Below are 19,151 nucleotides of genomic sequence, written 5' to 3'. Positions count from 1 at the left end.
TCTCTATTATGCCCCGAATGGCTTTTAAAAGCGCGGTGCGAGTGGGGACCGCGATCAGAGCCAAACGGATTCGTTCCCTACTAGCCGGTAGCCATCTGGTGATGATTTTTTACAAGAGACTATTTTGTTCTGTGTGGCAACTCTGCGAAATGTCTATTTATCGATATATCGCCAATCTAGGGCCCTCTTCCACAAGAAACTCGTCTGTCTGTTACAACTTTTAGTCCATTTCGGACATCATCGTAAGTTTTGCATGTTAATCCATTTCAATCCTAGCCATCCATTATACTATTTTCGTAACCGCAATTTTATCGTACCAATGGATTTTTACCGAGTATTTCCTTTTTACGTATTTTCAGAAGGAGTTCCATTTCAGCTGTTAAAATCATGTCTGACATGGAAGGGTAAGTCAACTTGACCGTGCCACCGGTTGTTTATGCAAATCATTTGACGTTATATATGTATAGTGTAATATATAAATAATGAAGATTGGTATTTGGAAAACGATAGGCTAAGTCTAATTTTTCATTAAATCCTGTGAAGTTTCTTGCACGTTCACCTCTTGCAATTGAATCTCAGTTGTCATCAATTAACAAATGGTCTGATTTCGTTTACTATAATCTCTTGTATTGCAGAGGTGATGTGTTGAGCGCCCCAGTTGCCGGTGGCCCACTCGACATCAACACTGCTACCCAGGAAGTGCTGAAGAATGCCATGATTCATGATGGTTTGGCCCGTGGTCTGCATGAGGCTGCCAAAGCTTTGGACAAGTAATGCATAATCACTAGTAGAGGGGTTTCTGTAGCTTGCCTTCATTAAATTATCTACTTTCATTAGACGCCAAGCTTTGCTGTGTGTTTTGGCAGACAACTGCAGTGAGCCCATGTACAAGAAACTTGTATCCGCTCTCTGCCAGGAACACAACATCCCATTGATGAAGGTGGACAACAACAAGAAGCTTGGTGAATGGGCTGGTCTCTGCAAGATTGACAAGGAGGGAAAGGCTCGTAAGGTCGTCGGCTGCTCTTGCGTCGTCGTCAAGGATTGGGGTCTTGAGACTGAGGCTACCGCTGTCGTTCTCGACTACCTGAAGAAGCAGTAATTTCAACAGACTGACTTCAGTTGACTGTATTGGGTGTATTTATGTTGCTCATGTATCATGTTGTGCCTGATTAAATACATCTGCCTGTAGTCGAATTAATATTTATTGAAACGGAAATGTGAAGGAAAGTAAAGTTTTCCTGGTGTCATTTGTTTCCTGCTGAAGAATTGGTTTAGGCCGTTGGTCTTTTAAGTACCGCGAATATAGTTAACAGCTACTGCAGAGAAAAAAAAGCAATTTTCTTAGGCGTGTAATTAATTTTCGACATTGGCGGGAAATAAGCATCAGCTTCAGTTTTTTCAAGTTGAAAGACCGTTTGACCTACCATCTAGCGGCTCTAATATAAACCAGGTAACGTTGACTTTGGCGTTTCTTTCCGTTCTGTGCACGAAACAAACATTGTAGAAAGTAGGGCCCCTATGAATATCCTCGTCGTATTCTTCTGAAATTTTGTAGTTTCGTGAAACAGTGGATGTGTTTTTGCTAATGTTTTGGGTAAGTAATGTTCCATAGCTGCGAAGCAGCTTAGTGCTTTACAAAGTCGGACAATCCCGTTTTAGACATGTCCATGAAGGCCCCAGAAGAGGTGAGATAGCAGTGGTTAAATTCTGAAATAAAGCAACCAAATTCACAAAAAAGCTTCTTGTCTCCGTATGTAGCTGGGCGCCGTCACAATGAAAATGGACGGAGTCAAGTCAGTTAATCCTTTAGTTGAAAGGTCTCCATCACCTGCTTGCTTAGCATACACGTCTGAAAAGCACCCTAGGGCTTGCCTTGCAGAAATTAATCTACTTAGAAGTCACAGAGAACTCTGTGATGTTGTGCTGAATGTAGGCATCAGGAAAATTTTTGCTCACAGGTTGCCATTTTAATTTACATTCATTTACATAGCAAAGAAACCTAATCCTTTTGTAATTTTTGCAGAGTCATATTGTCAGCATGTAGCCCTTACTTCAGAGCAATGTTTACTGGTGAGCTAGCAGAATCCAGACAAACTGAAGTGACAATTCGGGATATTGATGAACAGGCTATGGAATTGCTGATAGACTTTTGCTACACTTCCTACATTCTCGTGGAAGAAACAAATGTGCAGACATTACTCCCTGCCGCGTGTTTGTTGCAACTACAAGAAATTCAGGATGTGTGTTGTGAGTTTCTGAAGCGGCAGCTTGACCCCTCAAACTGCCTTGGCATTAGGGCTTTTGCAGATACACACTCTTGCAGAGAATTGTTGAGGATTGCTGATAAATTTACTCAACATAATTTCCAAGAAGTATGTCACCCTTATATACCACTTTGCTATCTAGGTACTAATGTAAACCTTTTTAATTGCTACAATTTAGGTGACGGAAAGTGAAGAATTCCTCCTTCTGCCTGTCAATCAGCTCATCGATATAATCTCTAGCGACGAACTCAATGTTAGATCCGAAGAGCAAGTTTTTAACGCTGTGCTCGCCTGGGTCAAATACAACGTAGCTGAACGGAGAGGTCATTTGCCTCAGGTATTTAAGAATTCCGTAAAGCATAATAGAATTCATTGAAAACAGACAATTTGTTATCGTGTCTTAGGTTTTACAGCACGTTAGGTTGCCTCTTCTTAGTCCAAAATTTCTGGTGGGAACCGTAGGCTCAGATCTGCTCATTAAGAGCGACGAGGCTTGTAGAGACCTGGTGGATGAAGCTAAAAATTATCTCCTGTTGCCTCAAGAACGACCTTTGATGCAAGGCCCAAGAACGAGACCACGGAAACCCGTTCGTAGGGGCGAAGTCTTATTTGCAGGTAAGCTGTTGCAATTTTCGTCAAGAATTATGTCTGAATGAATTCGTCTCTCAGTTGGAGGCTGGTGCAGTGGAGATGCCATTGCCTCGGTGGAGCGTTACGATCCACAGACAGGCGAGTGGAAGCTGGTGGCTCCAATGTCCAAACGAAGATGTGGCGTAGGAGTGGCCGTTCTTAGTGATTTACTGTACGCAGTTGGCGGTCACGACGGCCAGTCTTATCTGAACAGCATAGAACGTTACGACCCGCAGACCAATCTCTGGTCGTCAGAAGTGGCACCCACATCCACATGCCGAACTAGTGTGGGTGTGGCTGTTCTTGATGGCTATTTGTACGCAGTCGGAGGTCAGGACGGTGTCAGTTGTCTGAACTATGTCGAACGATACGACCCCAAAGAGAACAAATGGAGCAAAGTGGCTTCGATGAACACTCGCCGATTAGGTGTTGCTGTAGCTGTATTAGGTGGCTACCTCTATGCCGTTGGTGGTTCTGACGGCCAAATGCCTCTAAATACTGGTATTATTCCTTCCTTTTAACGTCGCTAATCGATTGGTGAGAGATTTTTCATGGAAAGCAATTTATTTTTTCCTGTAAAGTGGAGCGATACGACCCACGACAGAACAAATGGACATTGGTCGCCCCAATGTCAACAAGAAGGAAACATTTGGGCTGCGCCGTTTACAATAATTGGATCTATGCCGTGGGTGGACGTGATGATGCTACAGAACTCTCGTCGGCCGAGCGTTACAATCCCAATACAAACACGTGGAGCCCGATAGTGGCCATGAGCTCGAGAAGAAGTGGTGTAAGTTACATTCTCATTTTAACGAACTTGAGCGCATTTTAACCAGTTCTGGCTTTCTTTAGGTTGGACTTGCTGTTGTCAATGGGCAGCTATATGCAGTTGGCGGCTTTGACGGTTCCACGTATTTGAAAACCATTGAGGTCTACGATCCGGAACAGAACCAGTGGCGTCTATGTGGCACTATGAACTATCGACGACTTGGCGGCGGAGTAGGAGTTGTCAAAATGCCTCAACACGAGACACATCTGTGGTAGAATTGCAGGCTGACAGAAATTGTTGTTGGGACTCAGACACACACATACACGTATAGTTCATGGTGTCATAGATTATCTGAAATTTTTATATGTTTTTTAATTTCCGTCGTACATGATTTTATGAAACGCCTTGCGAAGTTACATGAAATGGGATGTTTCCATTGTTTTGCGTTTTTTTCTTACATTTTCGTTGAAGATTCTCATCAGACCTTTTTCCGGTTAGCTCTTGTGCTGGACGCGGTGTCACGCATGTCTTACCAAAAAAGAATACACGTTTCTTGTAACCATTTGATTTATTTGTATACTAGCATGCCTACCTACTACTACCGCGCTATTGTACGCCCTACTGACACAGTAAGAAACCAACAAAAACTTGCGGGTATCGAAGAGGGTCACATAGCTCGATGATTAGCTGCCTGTGAAACGTCGGTAAACGTGTAAGTGTGTGTTTTTTTTTTTAGTTTGGTGCCATTTAGCCCTTCGTAGTAGGCATTGCTCTTCTTTTTTCCTCTTCTTTCTTGAATGAGGTATTTTCTTTCTTGCGTATTCCGAAGTGATGAGAATGTAGATTCTTGCGTAATCCGATGAGATAAAGAATACAAAGCGAGGGTGATAACCATTGTGCCAGGACCGCACATCTCAACCAAATTTAGCTTTGGGTTTCCCTCATTCAAATAGGTAGCTTATGTATATAGTAAGTGACAGAAGAACGGCGCTGTTGCATAGATTGCGGCTGCCATGCTGATTTCACGGGTTCGTATCTTTGTTATTATACTAATTAAACATTTTTTTTTTGTAAAAAAAAAAAAAATGAAGTCAATATTATTTTCCAAAGTACCCGATATCCATTACCGTCGGCTTACGTGCTGTCGCCCACCCGTTATAAGCAATGCTCGTGAACTGAAAAGTTGCTTACATCAGTCCATCATTTTCTAGTGCTTTTGTGGGCTTCCTCGTGCGCTTTACCCCGTAGTATTTTAGAATTACCATAATAATCGTCTGCCAAGTCGTTCATTATTTGTTGATCTTGGCCAAAATCTTTTGTTCTCCGTCCTCTATTCTTCTATAGAACTTTATACTCCATATATTGGTGTACCGTGTAGTAAGGATTTTCTGTTGCTGTTAATATGAGTGACCAATCCAGGAAAGGTAGATCATCTGGCGATGATGATCGAAGTCCTAGTAAAAAAGAAATAACAGAACCTGTCGATATCTCAAATGCTGGACAACATATACACGCTAAGTATAAGCATTTTAAAAAATATTGACATCAATCAACCATTGAAATTAATGTCAAATCTGTGTGAAATTGGAAAGTTCTGAGGATCAAGCAGAAAACAATACTTCATCTGGAGAAGCAACACCTAAAAGGTGGGAAATGTGCAACAGGTTTTTCTGGCGAAAGAAGTTATGTTAACAAATTTATAAAACAGGATAAGAACTACCTCACAGTCTGCCCCTGCATTTATTTCTGCATCACCACCTGGATTTGTTAGTCTAGAAGAAATTATGAAAGCAGCAAACAGTGTTTCGAAGATGGCTTTGGCCCATGATATAGCCGTTGATGATGATTTCCATTTGGAAAAAGTGGAATTGCCAAGTGGAAGGTTGTCTTTATAAATTTTTAAAAACCAAATGTTTTAGATCTCAAAATTTCAAAGTTATCCTCTAGCATCCAAAAAAAGATCAAAGAGATAGCACACCAAGCCTTTTGGGATCTGTTGAAAGAAGAGTTTGAACAAGATCCTCCACAGTATGAAAGAGCTCTGACATTGTTAGAAGAAATTAAAGAGGTAAGGCTATTAGAAGCACAACAACAACTTTTTCATAACATTGCTGATCACATCTTTTGCTGTATTATAGTGGCTTTTGTCCTTATTGTTACCCCATCAAACCAGAACTCAGCAAGAAATCAAAGACAAGTTGGACACAGAATTGATCAGACAGCAAATTAGTGCAGGAACTCTGGATTTGCATGTACTCATATTTTAGTTTTTTTAAATTATCGGTAACATTTTTAAAGATTTATTTGTTTTATAATGCAGAGTTATTCACAGTATATAATTTCACTTATGGCAAGACTCTGTGCTCCAGGCCGTGATGATAAAATAAGGGAATTAACAGCCATGAAAGATATCGTTGCACTTTATAAAGGCATCTTTGAGGTAAATATCTATCGCTTCATTTGTAATCAGTGGCATTAAATCACTCCATTGAAGACTTTAGAATTAATGCGAATTGACATGGCGAATTTTACTATCCGGATGTCTCGTCCGCACATTGCAGCGTGCAGTGTTGAATATGAACGTAGCAAATTCGAAGATTATCTCAAAATTACTCCTGGTAGGTTCTAAGATAGATCTAATATGAATCAGATAATGACAGCGAAAACTTTTATGACACTTGTTCATTGATAGATGGATTACGAAACACACGGGCGTGGCTGCATCGCAATCGGAAGGAAATTTCAGCCGGTTCGGCGAGCGCCAGTAACAACGTGCAAATCATCCCTTCTGTTCTGGTTGATGCATTCATGGAATTACTCTGCTGGGACGGCACTCATCCATGGCCTGAAGTAAGTTGATCTACCATTAGTTTACATTTTGTCTCGTCCGAAAGACAAATTACCACTAGGTTTGACTTTGATATAACGACGTTAAACCCCTTGTGTTTTTCTCAAGACGGTAGCTATGGATGAACAGCGGTTCGCAGAAATGCGACAAAAACTCAAGGGCATTCAGGTGATGATATAAATGATGTCATAAGAATTAGGCAAATAACGAACATAATATTGAATCCAACAGATATTGAGTTCAATTCTTCTAGTCTCGTTGAACCGTGATATTGGGTTGCAGCAACCATCGCCAGATTTCCGCAACAGTGTGAAAGAGCATGCTGCTGTTGTCCTGGGAGATGCTAGATCTCCGGAGGAACTGGAGACTGTATTACCTAATGTGGGAGCCCAGGTGGTAGAAGATATCAACAAAGCCCTGAAAAAGCAAGGTACTCCGGAACTGTCGGAAGAAAATAAGAAACTGATCGTTGCTGAAATATTGGCTCTACGTGACCCCGGAAATCGAGTGATGGAAATCATACGTGAGTAGCAATGGCATGTTGGCATTGTACTTATGTTTTTGAATGAAATTTTTGTTTTTTTATACCAGACTCTCGTCTCATGGATTTTCTGAAGCAAGTCATCAGTAATGAAGTGGCTCGTCCTACTCAAATTCCGATGGGTCTCTCGTTGTTCAAGTCGGAGATAGCCGGCGTCGCTGGACGTTTTGCGCGTCTCGTGTCCCACAATCGAGCCGTTTTTGCGCAACATTATGCAAACCTGATTCAAGAGGAAGCTTGAAAATAACGTTTCTCAGGGAACTTAGCTCAAGGTATCACATTTTTCTTTTACCTTGAGCAAACTTCAAAACAAAGAAAGATTTGCTTTTTGACATTTAAAAAATTTGAAACTTGCGACATTTATGAATTCTCCGTTTATGATCCTGGTAAAAGAAGAACTGACCTCTAATAGTTAAGTAGTTTGGATATAACATATCCTGTGAAATCAGACACAACGAAAATCGGCTTCTCTTTTTGATTGCAAAAGAATGTTTAAGTGTAGGACAAAGCAAATATCGACAGAAATCTCGTTTAAACATCAATGAATTGTATTGAAATTCGGATTGGTTTTTTGCTTTCCGGCACGATGTAAGAACGTCTTGAACAAGAACCAATGGCATGTCGGAACGTCCTGTGTTTACGATATATTGAGGCGAAAAAATCGTTAATAAAGAAGAATTTAAGTAAATAACGATCTTGAGTTTCTAGTGCGTTTGCAAACAGTGGCACTGGTAAATAAGAAATAATCGATTAAAAAGAAGAAAAATATAACCTAAAGAAAGGAAACACACTCATGCGGGCCAAAGCCAGGTGCAAGCGATATCACTTCCGCCTGTTAACGATCCATTTTTTTCCATGTGTCTGAACGGATAAAAAACAAGTGGAGCCCCCAATAAGTATATCACTTGTTATTCTGTTGGCGGTGAGATCCACCGAGTTAATCTAACGTTTTGCTTTTGAAAGGTACAAATTTCTAACCCATTACGACTAGGTGAGACGTATCATGTCCGACCAAACAGATCAACCATGTCCGACCTCGTTGTTCATCACCGGTAAAAGGCATTTCATTACAATTTAGATGTTTCAAAAGCTTCAAGATAAACATTTTCATTCACTAATTTTTCGATGCAAAGCGTAATAATTCATTTCACATTTACAGAGGCAAATGTTTTTTCCATGGCTTGGACATCTTCGACAATGGGTAACGACGAAGTCATCCGTTCCTATAGCAACGGAACGTCTGTCATGAAATATTTGGATGACAAGTGTGCCACGAGAGCAGAAACGTAAGCTTCCATACATAAATCTGGAACGCATTTTCCGCTAATTCTGTGTCGTTGAAAAGTGAAAAGAGAAACAAAAGCAAATCCAGTTTCCGTCACATTCCACACATTCCTCACAGTGTCCGTCCAGCGTTCCAGGTAGCCCGGAGAAATGCACGAGAGAGACGTCGCGTTCAGTCGGTGAGTGAATTAACTGGAAATGACTCATGTTCGATAAGGGAAAACGTTAAAGTGAATGAATGCCAAATTTTCTCAAAAATAGGTCAACGTTGCCTTTTCCAAACTTCACCAAGTCGTCCCAGCGGAATTTGGGTCAGTAAATCTTGTTCACCATTGTTGTAAGAGCTGTTGAATCGATCAAATTCAAGTTGTACTGTCAAGTAAAAAAATTAATATTTTGTAAACATCTAATTGGCAGAGAACACGAAGGAAACACGACAGACAAAACCAAAATTTGCGAAGATGCAAGAGCGCGGCGTACCAGTAAGGTCTCAATTTTGGTAGGTTATGTCTACGCATGGATGAACCCATAAAGTACGTGCATAACCTCTCCACCTTTATCATTATCCTAGAAACGAGCAATAGATTACATCAAACTACTTGAAGAAGTTTTGCTGATTCAAAACCAAGCTGCAGTCATATCCTATGTCGCCTAAAGCCAACAATGGAATCTAATGAAAGCTTAACTTGCCCATATCAACAAAGTAATTCAGGATTTAAGCTGAAGTAAAATTTCTATTTTATTGCCGTCATTAGTGAATGCAATGTAAATAATTTGGAATGATTGTCTGTATCTGTTTAAGCTCTGTTTCTTTAATCCTAGATCAAGACGGAAATGTTGAAAGAATGACGCGTACCCGAGATCGTGAATGGGTTTAGGTTTTGCTCGTTATCATACAATCTTAGACTCTACGATGAGGTTCGTCAATGGTCATAGTGTTACGAACCAAAGTCGAACAATGTTATCAGCACCATAAAGTTAAATCGCATTTAGCCTACCGATCTCCAACGACATAGCTGTGTCAGCAATCAAAATATTCAAGGTTGTACTTATCGCTCTCACAGACACACACATTCCGCTCTAATTTTGTTTTAAAGTTATCAGCAACTCTCTTCTGTTCAACCGCATAAACGTGTAGAGTCTCTTATTGTGCAATAAATTGGTGAATCTGGTAACTGTAATGTAAGATGTAGTAGAATTTTTGGTTTTGTGGATGCCCGGGCGTGTATAGGGTTGTCAAGCGTGACTGATAGCACGACCTTCGATTATCAGCAAAAAATTCCCATATAAGGAGCGTTCTCCATCTACTATACGGGAGTCGGGCCAAAAGTTCTCTCTAGGCGGACGAAACCAGTCAACCATAAAATACTTGCTGTTTAAGGAGTGCGCGCAACACAACTTCTGCATACATTTTCTTCCAACTTTGCTGCTGAAGAGGGTTTAACAAAAAAAACAAGAACTTACTTGTTGGCTTCTAGCTCGCTGGTTCCGTGAATTCGACCGGATTTTCCGTCATTGTGAGACGAGGGAGGACGATTGCCTTTAGGGGCTTCGTGATGTGCGTTTGTTGCCCGTATTGGCCCACTTCCGAAAGAGTGAGTCCGTAGAAGTTGTGTTGATTTTCGAGATAGGTTTTTCTCTGTTCCCTTCTCGAATTGTCAGTGAAATACATAGATCAATGGTGTTTATACGCCACCACATCAGATGAAATCACCAAATTCTAAAGGTAAAGTCTTTTTGAATCGCATCAGCTATTCAACTGTTTTACTTTTTTAGGCGATTTGACTGAAAGGGCGATAACTGTCATTTTACTCATGTCTTAGATGCTTTATTTTAACTCGTCCTGGTTATTTTATTTTTAAAGCTCGGTGTTGTAGAGCTTATCGCAATTTACAGCGGTTTTCCTTATCTGGTTTGACTAAACTACTGGAAGTGGCTGGTTAAGTTTTCACTCATGTAGCGGTTGGTGAGAACAGACCCTTCGTCAACAAAGTTTTTTAGTTTTTGCTGGTTTGATATATCATTTCAATTTCACAATCCACATTGGGCTAGCTTGAGTTTGTAATAGTCATATGGAATTTCTTTTAGATTGTTGCTGTCATTATAATACTGCCACAAGGATGTGAGCAAAAAAACAAATAGCCAGCTAAAAGTTTGAGTATTGGTCGTAAAGTGTTGCATGATCCAATCTTGTGTGCTGTGTCAGTAAGACAGCCATTAGACGGCTGGTCATCGTACGCCGACGACTAGTTTTCCGGTTGTTCGCTTTTTGTTTTTCAGAAAGAAGGGCTCTATATGCACGAGCTTTGTTATGATACAACGCATTTTGCAGAGCCAAAAGCTTATTGCTCAAGTTTAAGGGGTTGCGAAAGAGGGTGCGGGAGTTGTTAGGGGTGGAACTCATGTTATTACAGTAGAAGGTCGAGTTTCGACACCTCTGCAGTCTCATTTAATGGAATGCTGTCAGTGTGAAAACCGAGGATGAAAACGCCATGCGAAATGGGAGGAGGATCGATCGACAAAAACCGTGTCGTTGATGATTATCGTCTCAAAAGAAAAAAAAAGGGAGGAGTGCACGTTGTACTGTCGGGTGGAGACGCGAGAGTTTCATGAAGGCGTGAGCCGGTCGTTTCGGGTTTATTTTGGAATCTCAGCCGCTCGCCGCTAGAATTGGAAAAAGGTAGGCGGAGTAGAAAAAGACAGAAGGGAGTAGTGGTTACTGTTTGTCTTGAGTGAGCGCAAAAGATAAGAAAAAGAAGGAGGAAACAAAAACAGAATGAGAAGCGCGCATTATATACTAGCGAAGAGCATTGACTTTCTTTTCACATAAAAAAGGAGACGAAAACAATCAGGTCCAACTAGAGACAGACAGCGAGAGAGAGATTGTCGGCTATAACTTTCTCTCTTGTTTAGTGTGACATTATTGGACTTGTATTGTGACACGTTGAGTGATCAAGTGGTAGAGTGATGATGACGATTGTCTTGTAATGCCCCAGGTCCTTCAATCAAGTCCATTCAAACGGGTATCCCTTTTTATTTATTTTTTTTCAACTTTTCTCTCGTCCCTCAACCTTTAACGCCTCCTACCTTAGTCAAAGGCCCTGTCGAGGACAGATTTAACCTCGAGCCTTGTCGGGATCCTACCCTTTTTCTTTCTTTCGTTCTTGTCTTGACGTGTCTGTTGGCCTTTAGGAGAGAAAAAGAAAGAAAGGAAGAGAATGAAATTGGAATGGTGCCGAATCCCACATGCATACAGCGGGAGTTCGGGTAGCGTCTCAGTAAAACTTTCAGTTAATCGGATGGACTGACAACGACGAGTTCCCTGGCCAAGTAGCACAGGCAAAGGTACTCGGCGAGGTCGTGAATGCGATTGGTGTTGGTGTCTTCTCTCCAGAGATACTCGGATAGCCCTCGTGTGTTTGTGTATTTTTTGGTGTGTGCTACGTACATTGGGGGTTCGACGATGACGGACTAAATGACCATCGAGGTGACCAAAATGGAACGCGATTGGTCTTGGAGTGTGGCATGTTTTGGTCAACAGAAAGACTACATGGATCTTCCTCCCCGTACTTGGGGCGAAAAGGAAGCAAAAGGGGAGGAGCCGGAATTATGGTCCAGCGGCGGTTATGAAGCGGCCGTTGACTGCTGGTCACACTCAGCTAGTGAGTTGTATCAAACTAGTGGGACTCGATTAGTGGAGCCAACCGGTGTGAATTTTTCGGAACAGAAACGTTCTTGGGGTCCTCGTCGTAGAAGTAGTAGCGTCAGCAGACATCAAGTTGCTGATATTCTTGCCCCAAATTGGTCCAATTCTCCCAATGCGTCGGTCCAGTTCCCACCGTCCACAAGTTCTTTCCATCGCGATTCGAGCCCTTCACCGTCATTAAGACGGTGGAAACAGTTGAAACAGGCCGGACGCAATTGGCGGAGTTGGCGGCGCCTCTATAGCAGGTATTTCTACCACCTCTTTGCTGACTGGCGCCGACTTTTGAACGAAGATCCGTAGTTCTCTAAACCCGCATAGCTAGTTAGCGTGAATCAATCCCAAACGGCCTACCTTTAATTTTCTTTAAATTTTCGTGTGTGTTCAGATTAACAATGGAAAAACAAAACAAACTCGCTAATTAATTTAATAATTACTGTTTTTAGTATTGAGGAATTGCGCACGCTCCCGTCAGCAGTCCCGTTCCAGCAGCAGCGCAGCATGAGCGTCAGCATGACCAAAGAGCAACAGCAGCAGCAGTCTGGCATTGAATGGAGTCCGCTCCAGGTGGCCAGCAGCACACGGCTCGGACTGGTACCACAGATGGCGCGACCATTGCTCATCCAGAGCCACCACGGTGGTGGTGGCAACACCAGCAGTAATAACAGTAGTCACAGTGATATTCGGCCTCTGCTAAAACAGCAAATGTTGCCACCCGAACTACCGTTAAGAAGGGGCGGATCCGTCGACCGGGTTCTGCTACCCACCGACAACTACAATACAAACACAACAAAGTCGTCAAATAGTAAAACAAAAAGAGAGCATATTACAGCGTTCTTCATTTCTAATGGCTTTCCTTTTCTTTTGTAGGCGAAAGCGGGAGCTCTTTAATTGCGGCCAACACGGTCGCTTTCAAAGTGTACGGACCCAATTCCAGCCAAGGATTTAACATGGTCAAATGTCTGGATTCATCCACAGTTGAAGTAATGTGCGGACGTACTTCATTCCAGGGTGGATGAAGTAAGGCTAAAACTTTCATTAACTAAAAAACAATCTTGATGTGAACAGGAAGCCATCGCTATGGTGACGGAACCACTGGCAGTCCGTCCTCGTGCTTATCAGGCACTTTACGGCTTACGAATAGTCGAGTCAGCCAACCCTCGGGGCCCTCATTATTGGTTGGATAATAGTTCCACACTGTCACAGGTGCAAGAGCGTTTCGCGTTGGCGATGATTGGCGCTGTCGACAGCAAATGGCGTGTCGAATTGCGAATACGGTGCGTGCCCAAAGACTTGCACGAACTTTATGAAAAAGACAAGTCCACATTTCTCTTTTATTACGATCAAGTGAGTCGCTTTATTCTTATTTCGTCTTGTTTTGTTCACATAATCATTTGTTTTGTTGATGGGCAGACTCGCTTCGATTATTTGAGCCATGGATCTCTGACAGTCGAGCCGGAGGTTGCAGTACACTTGTGTTGCTTGGAGATTCGACGAGTTTTCAAGGACTTGTCGCCATCGGCCTTAGAGAAACGCTCTAGTTTAGAAAATCTGGAAAAGGAATTTGGATTACGCAGCCTCTTACCCGAATGCATCATCACCAGTATCAAATCTAAAAACCTGAAGAAGATGATCCAACAACAAATCAAGAAGTGCGTTGCATTTGCTGAATCGGCCTGCATGTTCAAATTCCTCGATCTTCTGCGCACAGTCTACCGCTACGATCGAGAAAAGTTCCAGTGCGATTTGGGGGTAAATAGAATTTAAATTGTTCCTTATTTTGCAATGTAATTTACATTTGATTGATTTCGTCATAGACGGGTTGGTCCATTCCAGTTGAACTAATTATCGGCCCCGATGTCGGCATCTCCTACACTGCTAGTCAAGCAGGCAGTCAGGTTTGTTACACCTTTAGTTTCTATCAATGAAATGTATAATTATCGAATGATTTCCAAATCTTTTTCGGTTTTTCTAGTTGATTTTGGTGGCGGATTTTAGTCACGTGGCTCAGGTGGAGACCCTGATGTCAGCCGACTGTGAAAGCCACAATGTACAGCGTATGGTTGGTGGACTCAGTAATAACAAAGCCGTCGTGCATATCAAAGTTGCCGGCTCACAGGAGCCATTGCTCATAACCTGCACTTCAATTGAAACGGCCGAAAACATTGCTGATCTTGTAGATCGTTATTGCCGTTTGGTCAACGGTACCAACCTCTCGTTGTGGAACAAACGAGGTAAATTTTCCTTGATACTTTTCATCTTTCTTACTCGCCTGAGTTGCTCATTAAACCCCATCTGTGTGCGAACCTTTCACAAGCTTCTGAAATGACTTATTATGGATGTCCATGCTATCACGGTAACGTCACTTTCTTTTCCTGTTCCTGGTCTCAGAGTTTTCATTTTGATTATGTACCAATTTTTCTGATTGTTCTTTATGGATGTTGCTATTCCAGATCTAGTCAATCGCTCACGACCAGGATCAAGGATAAGCGCGACGAATTCAAGAAACACGAGCAGAAATGGTAGCCCTGCACCAATGGGACCGGGGCATCGGAGTCGAGTGGCCGGAGATCCAGACAATGAAAAATTCGATTATGCAGAATTGATCGATGATGACGGCGATTATTCCACTCCTTCTGGTAATATCTTGATGCAAATCTTTGTTACCGATTTCAAATAACGTTACTCTTTACTTACAGTTCCTAATTACGAGCTGTCGCGAAATTCAATCGATCTACAAGAAATTATTGGCTACGGTCATTTCGGTGACGTCCACCGGGGTTTCTTTCGCATCGGTGGTGGTGATCCTACTCTTGTTGCTGTCAAAACATGCAAAGATCAAACTATGGCTGATAAATTTCTCAAAGAAGCTAGTAAATATTGTTTGCTTGCCATCGTTTGTCTGATTGGTCTTTAATCGCCTTGTTTTTTATCACTTCATTGTATGCAGACATAATGCAACAATTTGATCATCCAAACATCATTCGATTGATTGGCGTCTGCTCTCAGGCGCCCGTCTGGATCGTCATGGAGTTGGCGAAATACGGTGAAATGAGGGCTTACCTACAGAAGAATCAGGCCCGCTTAGAACTGGATTTGGCTACTTTAGTCTTATTCGCCTATCAACTCAGTACGGCGCTCTCTTACCTTGAATCGAAAAATTTCGTCCACAGGTAGTACCAGAGAAATTTGATTTACAAGCGAAACATGCAAAGTGAATCGAATTGAATTTGCTCATTTTCAGAGACATAGCGGCGCGTAATATTTTGGTATCTGCCGACGACTGTGTTAAGTTAGCTGATTTCGGGTTAAGTCGTTGGGTGGAAGAATCCAGCTATTATAAGGCGTCCAAAGGAGTACTACCAATCAAATGGATGGCTCCCGAATCCATCAACTTTCGGCGTTTCACAACGGCCAGTGATGTTTGGATGTTTGGTAAACTTTCTGAAATCGTTATTAGTTTGTCCTAGCTACTACGTCTAAGTAATATAAAATTATAATGACAATAAGGTAATTAATCTTGTCTTTACGAACTATTAGGTGTTTGCATGTGGGAGATCTTTATGCTGGGAGTCAAGCCATTCCAAGGGATCAAAAACAGTGAAGTCATCGGCCGGATAGAAAATGGTGAACGCCTCCCTCTGCCAGTTATCTGCCCACCCAATCTTTACAGCCTGATGCTCAAATGTTGGTCTTATGAGCCATCCAAGCGTCCGTGTTTCCGGGAAATCAAAGAGACACTCAAGTAGTTTTTTTTTTCTTGCTTTCATTCTGACGCTCTGGTGCCATTAATTTTCTATCTTCCTCTAGTGAAATTCTCATGGAAGAGCGACGAGAACGAGACGAGTCAATGTGGCGAGAGAACCGACGAGTGCATGCCGTTTCATGGGGTTCCAACGGTTCCGGAGGCAATGGAGAAGACCTTCCTCCACCTAAACCTTCCCGAGTACCAGCGACGTACGTCAGCGTTCCTCGAAATGCTGGAAACTTCGTGCCACCTGGCGCCAACGATCATCTTCTTCCGGGACCGACGACCTACCTAGTGGCGCCCAACAGTGAAGTGTTGGCTCAGTTGATGCGCGACAACGAGAGCCGCGCCGATGCCGGGATGTACACTGCCCCAGCCTCAGCCTTCAATACGTTCACGGTAGAGTTTAGCCATGCCAGTTCGTCCTCCAATCCCGCTTCCCCACAGCATAAATCCAAGACAAAGGGTCGCAAGCAGCAACATCAACCAGTTTACGCCAACATCATGACATCCGACTCGACGGCAGCAGCCATTGGTGGCCCAACTCCATTTAATGTGAGGATTATCGCATGGGTCAAAAACATGCTCACCTGGTTGGAGTCTGCATGGTTCTACGTTGAGTTTTTCCCTCACTCCAAAACCAACAAAAAACACATCCAGTGGCTGCACTGTGCATGGCTTTCACCTGTCGGATGATTTTATTTTGTTTAATCCCGTTTTTTAGATTTTTTTGGTTATTCCCCCCCCCCCCTCGTTTTTTTTTTTTTTTGGTAGACGTGTTTGATAGAAGACATGCGAAATGGATTTAAAGAATTTCTGTGTTTTGCATTGTTGACAGGAATCTAAGGAACCAGTAAGCGACCAATTGGAACAGGAAAGACGGATGCTCGAGTGGAAGCTGCGTCAACAGCAGCGGCAATCAGAAGAGGATAGTCGTTGGCTGGCTGAAGAGGAGAGTCACTTGGTAAAATGGGACATACATTTTCCTTTTAACTACTTGTTTTCATGAGTTTTCGAGAAATTCATTCGTTTATTTTCGATTCAGAGAAAGAGGTTGTCTGTTACGGCTAGTTTGTCCGATCGATCGGACTCGGATTCAATGGATGGGGCAAATGCTTACCAAAAAGATAGGTCAACACCTATACAGGGCACTCAAGCGGACGAGCGGCTTGTGGTGGTGAAGAAATTGGAGCCTACTCCGACGGCCCGTCTTGACCGAACACATGACAAAGTGTATGATGCCACCACTTGCGTGGTTAAAGCTGTCATGTCGCTCTCTGATGGAGTTAAACAAGCCAAGATCAACAACTACGTTGACCTTGTGAAAATGGTCGGTTTGGAGTTGCGGACGCTTCTAACAAGTGTAGATCAGCTGGTACCACACTTCCCTCCCAGCACCCATCGTGAGGTGAGTAGAGAATCTTCCTGTCTTTTACCTATTTCCGTATTGATTTTTATCCGCTCATTAATTGATGCACAAGGTTGAAATGGCGCACAAGGTGCTTAGCAAAGACATGGCCGAATTGGTGAGTGCCCTCAAATTAGCGGAAAGATACAGCAACACAACCTTGGATAACGAGTATCGCAAGTAAGAACAAAATGATTTGTTTAACTGTTAATTTTAGACTTAACTTGATGTTGTTCGTTAAAGGGGAATGCTGTCTGCGGGCCACATATTGGCTATGGACGCAAAAAATCTATTGGATGTTGTGGATCATGTGCGTATTAAACATCCTCACGTCAACGTTTTTTTCAGTGCTCCCAATCGATCGCAGGATTCTTCTGGTGTTACAGCTGCGGCTAACATTTCCTAGCAAACTAGCTCATCGCGAGAGCAAAATTCGCCCTCCGTGTTTCCAAAAAAACAAAAAACAAAAAAATGATTTATATTTATTTTCATTTTTTTTTTATCATATTGCTTCTTACGGCGATTAGTATTCATCTGCTGTGTTGCGTATACCGAAATTCCAAATTGATAGCATATACAACAAATGACTCGGTTTGCGCGATGTTTTGCGGATCGCTTCAACTCCGATTATATGTAAGAGTCCATGGCTACACACACACGCGCTGTTTTGTTGTAAAGTAGATTCGTGTTGCCCGATTCTTCGAGAGACCCCCACTAGTCTTGACTTTTGTTTCCTTCATGAATGAAAACCTTGGTTCCGACGCAAAGATCCTACTACTTGTACTACTAAGTATTCAGCACCAATGTTGAATGGAGCACAGTAAGTTTACAAGATACAATGATCATAGTATTAATGTCATTTTCGATCGATTGTATTCAGTGTGTTTTCCTGATTCGCCGAAGATTCTGCTCTTCTCACTTCTTTCTTTGATGTCGTATCTTTCGTTTGCTGTCTCCGGCGCCCTCCTACTATGACATTTCTAAGTACACCAGGTCAAGTTAAACACCAAATGCAGCAGTACCTTTCGCTAGCAGCCGTCAAAAAGTTACGGACACCATTCAAAGGCAATCTCTTGTACACCAATGATATCCGGTTTAGGAGGGAAAAAATAAGTTCACGAATGATGATTGATGAAAACAGCAAGCTGTAATGTGTTAACATTAATTGCGTGTTCACGTTAATTTTCCAAAATTGAGTGTATCATCTTGTCTTTCACCGTTCCGCTACGCATTGATTTAATACATGACTTCCACAGAGCTGATGAAATTATGAATTATTATCGTTCAGACAGGTTCTGACAAATTACAGTTATGTCACACCTCTTCGTTGTGTACAACAATTAAAGTTGGAGCGCTAACAACACTTTATTTTCCTTTATTTTCAAAACGGCTCATTTAGGTTTTGGAATGGGTTGAATCTCACAAAACATACTAAAAAATTGAATCCTGATTCCGGGAAAATTGTTATTTTGTTTTCATTAAGTCGACCGTTTTTGAAATGTACCTTATATTCGGTGCATCGCGCCAGCGCTGTCGCGTACTGGCGCGCCAGTTTTTGTATGCGCTAAAACAACACTGATTGCGCATAATTCAGAAACTTGATAAGTTACGGCAAAACTAACATGCTAATTAGAATCAGCGTTCAATTTTGAGCCTAATGTGTATTTTTTTATTGAATTCTGAGTGATATCCCATTTTGATGATTTTTGACAAAAGTGGGAAGGCTATAGCCTTCCCACTTTTTCATTTTTGGCCAAATTTTAGATTTGGCTTAAAACACATGGTTACGATGCATAATTGAATGCTAATCACGAATATCTAGTTCATTTTTCAATTGGCCTTGTAGTTTTTGAATTAAAAATAAAAAACAGAAAAGTCGGGCTTATTTTTGTCGGCCGAGCGACAAAATAAGCACGACTTTTCGCATTTTTTTCGTTTATTTTGAAAACGACT

At 42.0% G+C, this 19,151-nt stretch overlaps 4 protein-coding genes across 9 annotated transcripts; all 4 read left to right on the top strand.

The window, feature by feature from the left end:
* The first annotated feature begins 133 nt into the window (after positions 1-133).
* Positions 134-1,142, top strand: LOC130699328 (small ribosomal subunit protein eS12-like). Its single transcript, XM_059496394.1, has 4 exons — positions 134-242; positions 360-404; positions 636-770; positions 838-1,142. Exons 2-4 carry the CDS (start codon positions 388-390, stop codon positions 1,100-1,102), a joined length of 417 nt encoding a protein of 138 aa, XP_059352377.1. The 5' UTR covers positions 134-242; positions 360-387; the 3' UTR covers positions 1,103-1,142.
* Positions 1,143-1,456: 314 nt separating this feature from the next.
* LOC130699326 (kelch-like protein diablo) lies at positions 1,457-7,599 on the top strand. Its single transcript, XM_057521664.2, has 17 exons — positions 1,457-1,688; positions 1,762-1,961; positions 2,027-2,375; positions 2,446-2,604; positions 2,672-2,882; positions 2,937-3,398; positions 3,479-3,687; positions 3,750-3,937; positions 5,375-5,548; positions 5,614-5,734; positions 5,805-5,918; positions 5,987-6,106; positions 6,161-6,284; positions 6,359-6,516; positions 6,623-6,682; positions 6,746-7,037; positions 7,106-7,599. The coding sequence occupies exons 1-17, from the start codon at positions 1,665-1,667 to the stop codon at positions 7,294-7,296; spliced, it is 3,156 nt and encodes a 1,051-aa protein (XP_057377647.1). The 5' UTR covers positions 1,457-1,664; the 3' UTR covers positions 7,297-7,599.
* A 49-nt stretch (positions 7,600-7,648) lies between these two features.
* Positions 7,649-9,514, top strand: LOC130699320 (achaete-scute homolog 2-like). 3 transcript variants are annotated; one of them, XR_009421377.1, is made up of 7 exons: positions 7,649-8,107; positions 8,215-8,341; positions 8,401-8,518; positions 8,601-8,650; positions 8,757-8,838; positions 8,911-9,064; positions 9,162-9,514. XR_009421377.1 is itself a non-coding variant. In XM_057521659.2 (7 exons), exons 2-7 carry the CDS (start codon positions 8,059-8,061, stop codon positions 8,992-8,994), a joined length of 510 nt encoding a protein of 169 aa, XP_057377642.1. In that variant the 5' UTR covers positions 7,649-7,951; positions 8,047-8,058; the 3' UTR covers positions 8,995-9,514. The 3 variants fall into 3 exon arrangements, 2 of the variants coding, with proteins under 2 accessions (XP_057377642.1, XP_057377640.1); XM_057521659.2 differs by having other exon boundaries at positions 7,649-7,951; positions 8,047-8,107; positions 8,911-9,514; XM_057521657.2 differs by having other exon boundaries at positions 7,649-7,951; positions 8,019-8,107; positions 8,911-9,514.
* A 349-nt stretch (positions 9,515-9,863) lies between these two features.
* Positions 9,864-18,455, top strand: LOC130699308 (focal adhesion kinase 1-like). Of its 4 annotated transcripts, none has more exons than XM_059496044.1 (17): positions 9,864-10,065; positions 12,489-12,847; positions 12,913-13,025; positions 13,111-13,389; positions 13,456-13,794; positions 13,860-13,940; positions 14,018-14,276; positions 14,496-14,681; positions 14,742-14,915; positions 14,993-15,215; positions 15,287-15,477; positions 15,583-15,787; positions 15,853-16,345; positions 16,629-16,754; positions 16,836-17,198; positions 17,272-17,378; positions 17,442-18,455. In XM_059496044.1, the coding sequence occupies exons 2-17, from the start codon at positions 12,544-12,546 to the stop codon at positions 17,602-17,604; spliced, it is 3,606 nt and encodes a 1,201-aa protein (XP_059352027.1). In that variant the 5' UTR covers positions 9,864-10,065; positions 12,489-12,543; the 3' UTR covers positions 17,605-18,455. The 4 variants fall into 4 exon arrangements, with proteins under 4 accessions (XP_059352027.1, XP_059352028.1, XP_059352026.1 ...); XM_059496045.1 differs by lacking the exon at positions 9,864-10,065 and adding an exon at positions 10,795-11,362; XM_059496043.1 differs by lacking the exon at positions 9,864-10,065 and adding an exon at positions 11,773-12,290.
* The last annotated feature ends 696 nt before the right edge of the window (positions 18,456-19,151 follow it).

Source organism: Daphnia carinata, chromosome 7, assembly GCF_022539665.2.
Source record: "Daphnia carinata strain CSIRO-1 chromosome 7, CSIRO_AGI_Dcar_HiC_V3, whole genome shotgun sequence".
In the NCBI taxonomy this organism is placed as follows: Eukaryota; Metazoa; Arthropoda; class Branchiopoda; order Diplostraca; family Daphniidae; genus Daphnia; species Daphnia carinata.
The sequence above is the reverse complement of the archived record's forward strand: the minus strand, read 5'-3'. Positions and strand labels throughout refer to the sequence as shown.

Coding starts and splice junctions, on each gene's coding strand:
- LOC130699328 (XM_059496394.1), top strand. Junction 771..837: donor GCTGCCAAAGCTTTGGACAA/GTAATGCATAAT, acceptor TACTTTCATTAG/ACGCCAAGCTTTGCTGTGTG.
- LOC130699326 (XM_057521664.2), top strand. CDS start 1,665: ATGTCCATGAAGGCCCCAGAAGAG. Junction 3,399..3,478: donor CCAAATGCCTCTAAATACTG/GTATTATTCCTT, acceptor TTTCCTGTAAAG/TGGAGCGATACGACCCACGA. Junction 6,683..6,745: donor AAAAACTCAAGGGCATTCAG/GTGATGATATAA, acceptor TGAATCCAACAG/ATATTGAGTTCAATTCTTCT.
- LOC130699320 (XM_057521659.2), top strand. CDS start 8,059: ATGTCCGACCAAACAGATCAACCATGTCCGACCTCGTTGTTCATCACC. Junction 8,108..8,214: donor GACCTCGTTGTTCATCACCG/GTAAAAGGCATT, acceptor TCACATTTACAG/AGGCAAATGTTTTTTCCATG. Junction 8,651..8,756: donor GTCGTCCCAGCGGAATTTGG/GTCAGTAAATCT, acceptor TCTAATTGGCAG/AGAACACGAAGGAAACACGA.
- LOC130699308 (XM_059496043.1), top strand. CDS start 11,815: ATGACCATCGAGGTGACCAAAATGGAACGCGATTGGTCTTGGAGTGTG. Junction 14,277..14,495: donor CTCGTTGTGGAACAAACGAG/GTAAATTTTCCT, acceptor TTGCTATTCCAG/ATCTAGTCAATCGCTCACGA. Junction 15,216..15,286: donor TCGAAAAATTTCGTCCACAG/GTAGTACCAGAG, acceptor GCTCATTTTCAG/AGACATAGCGGCGCGTAATA.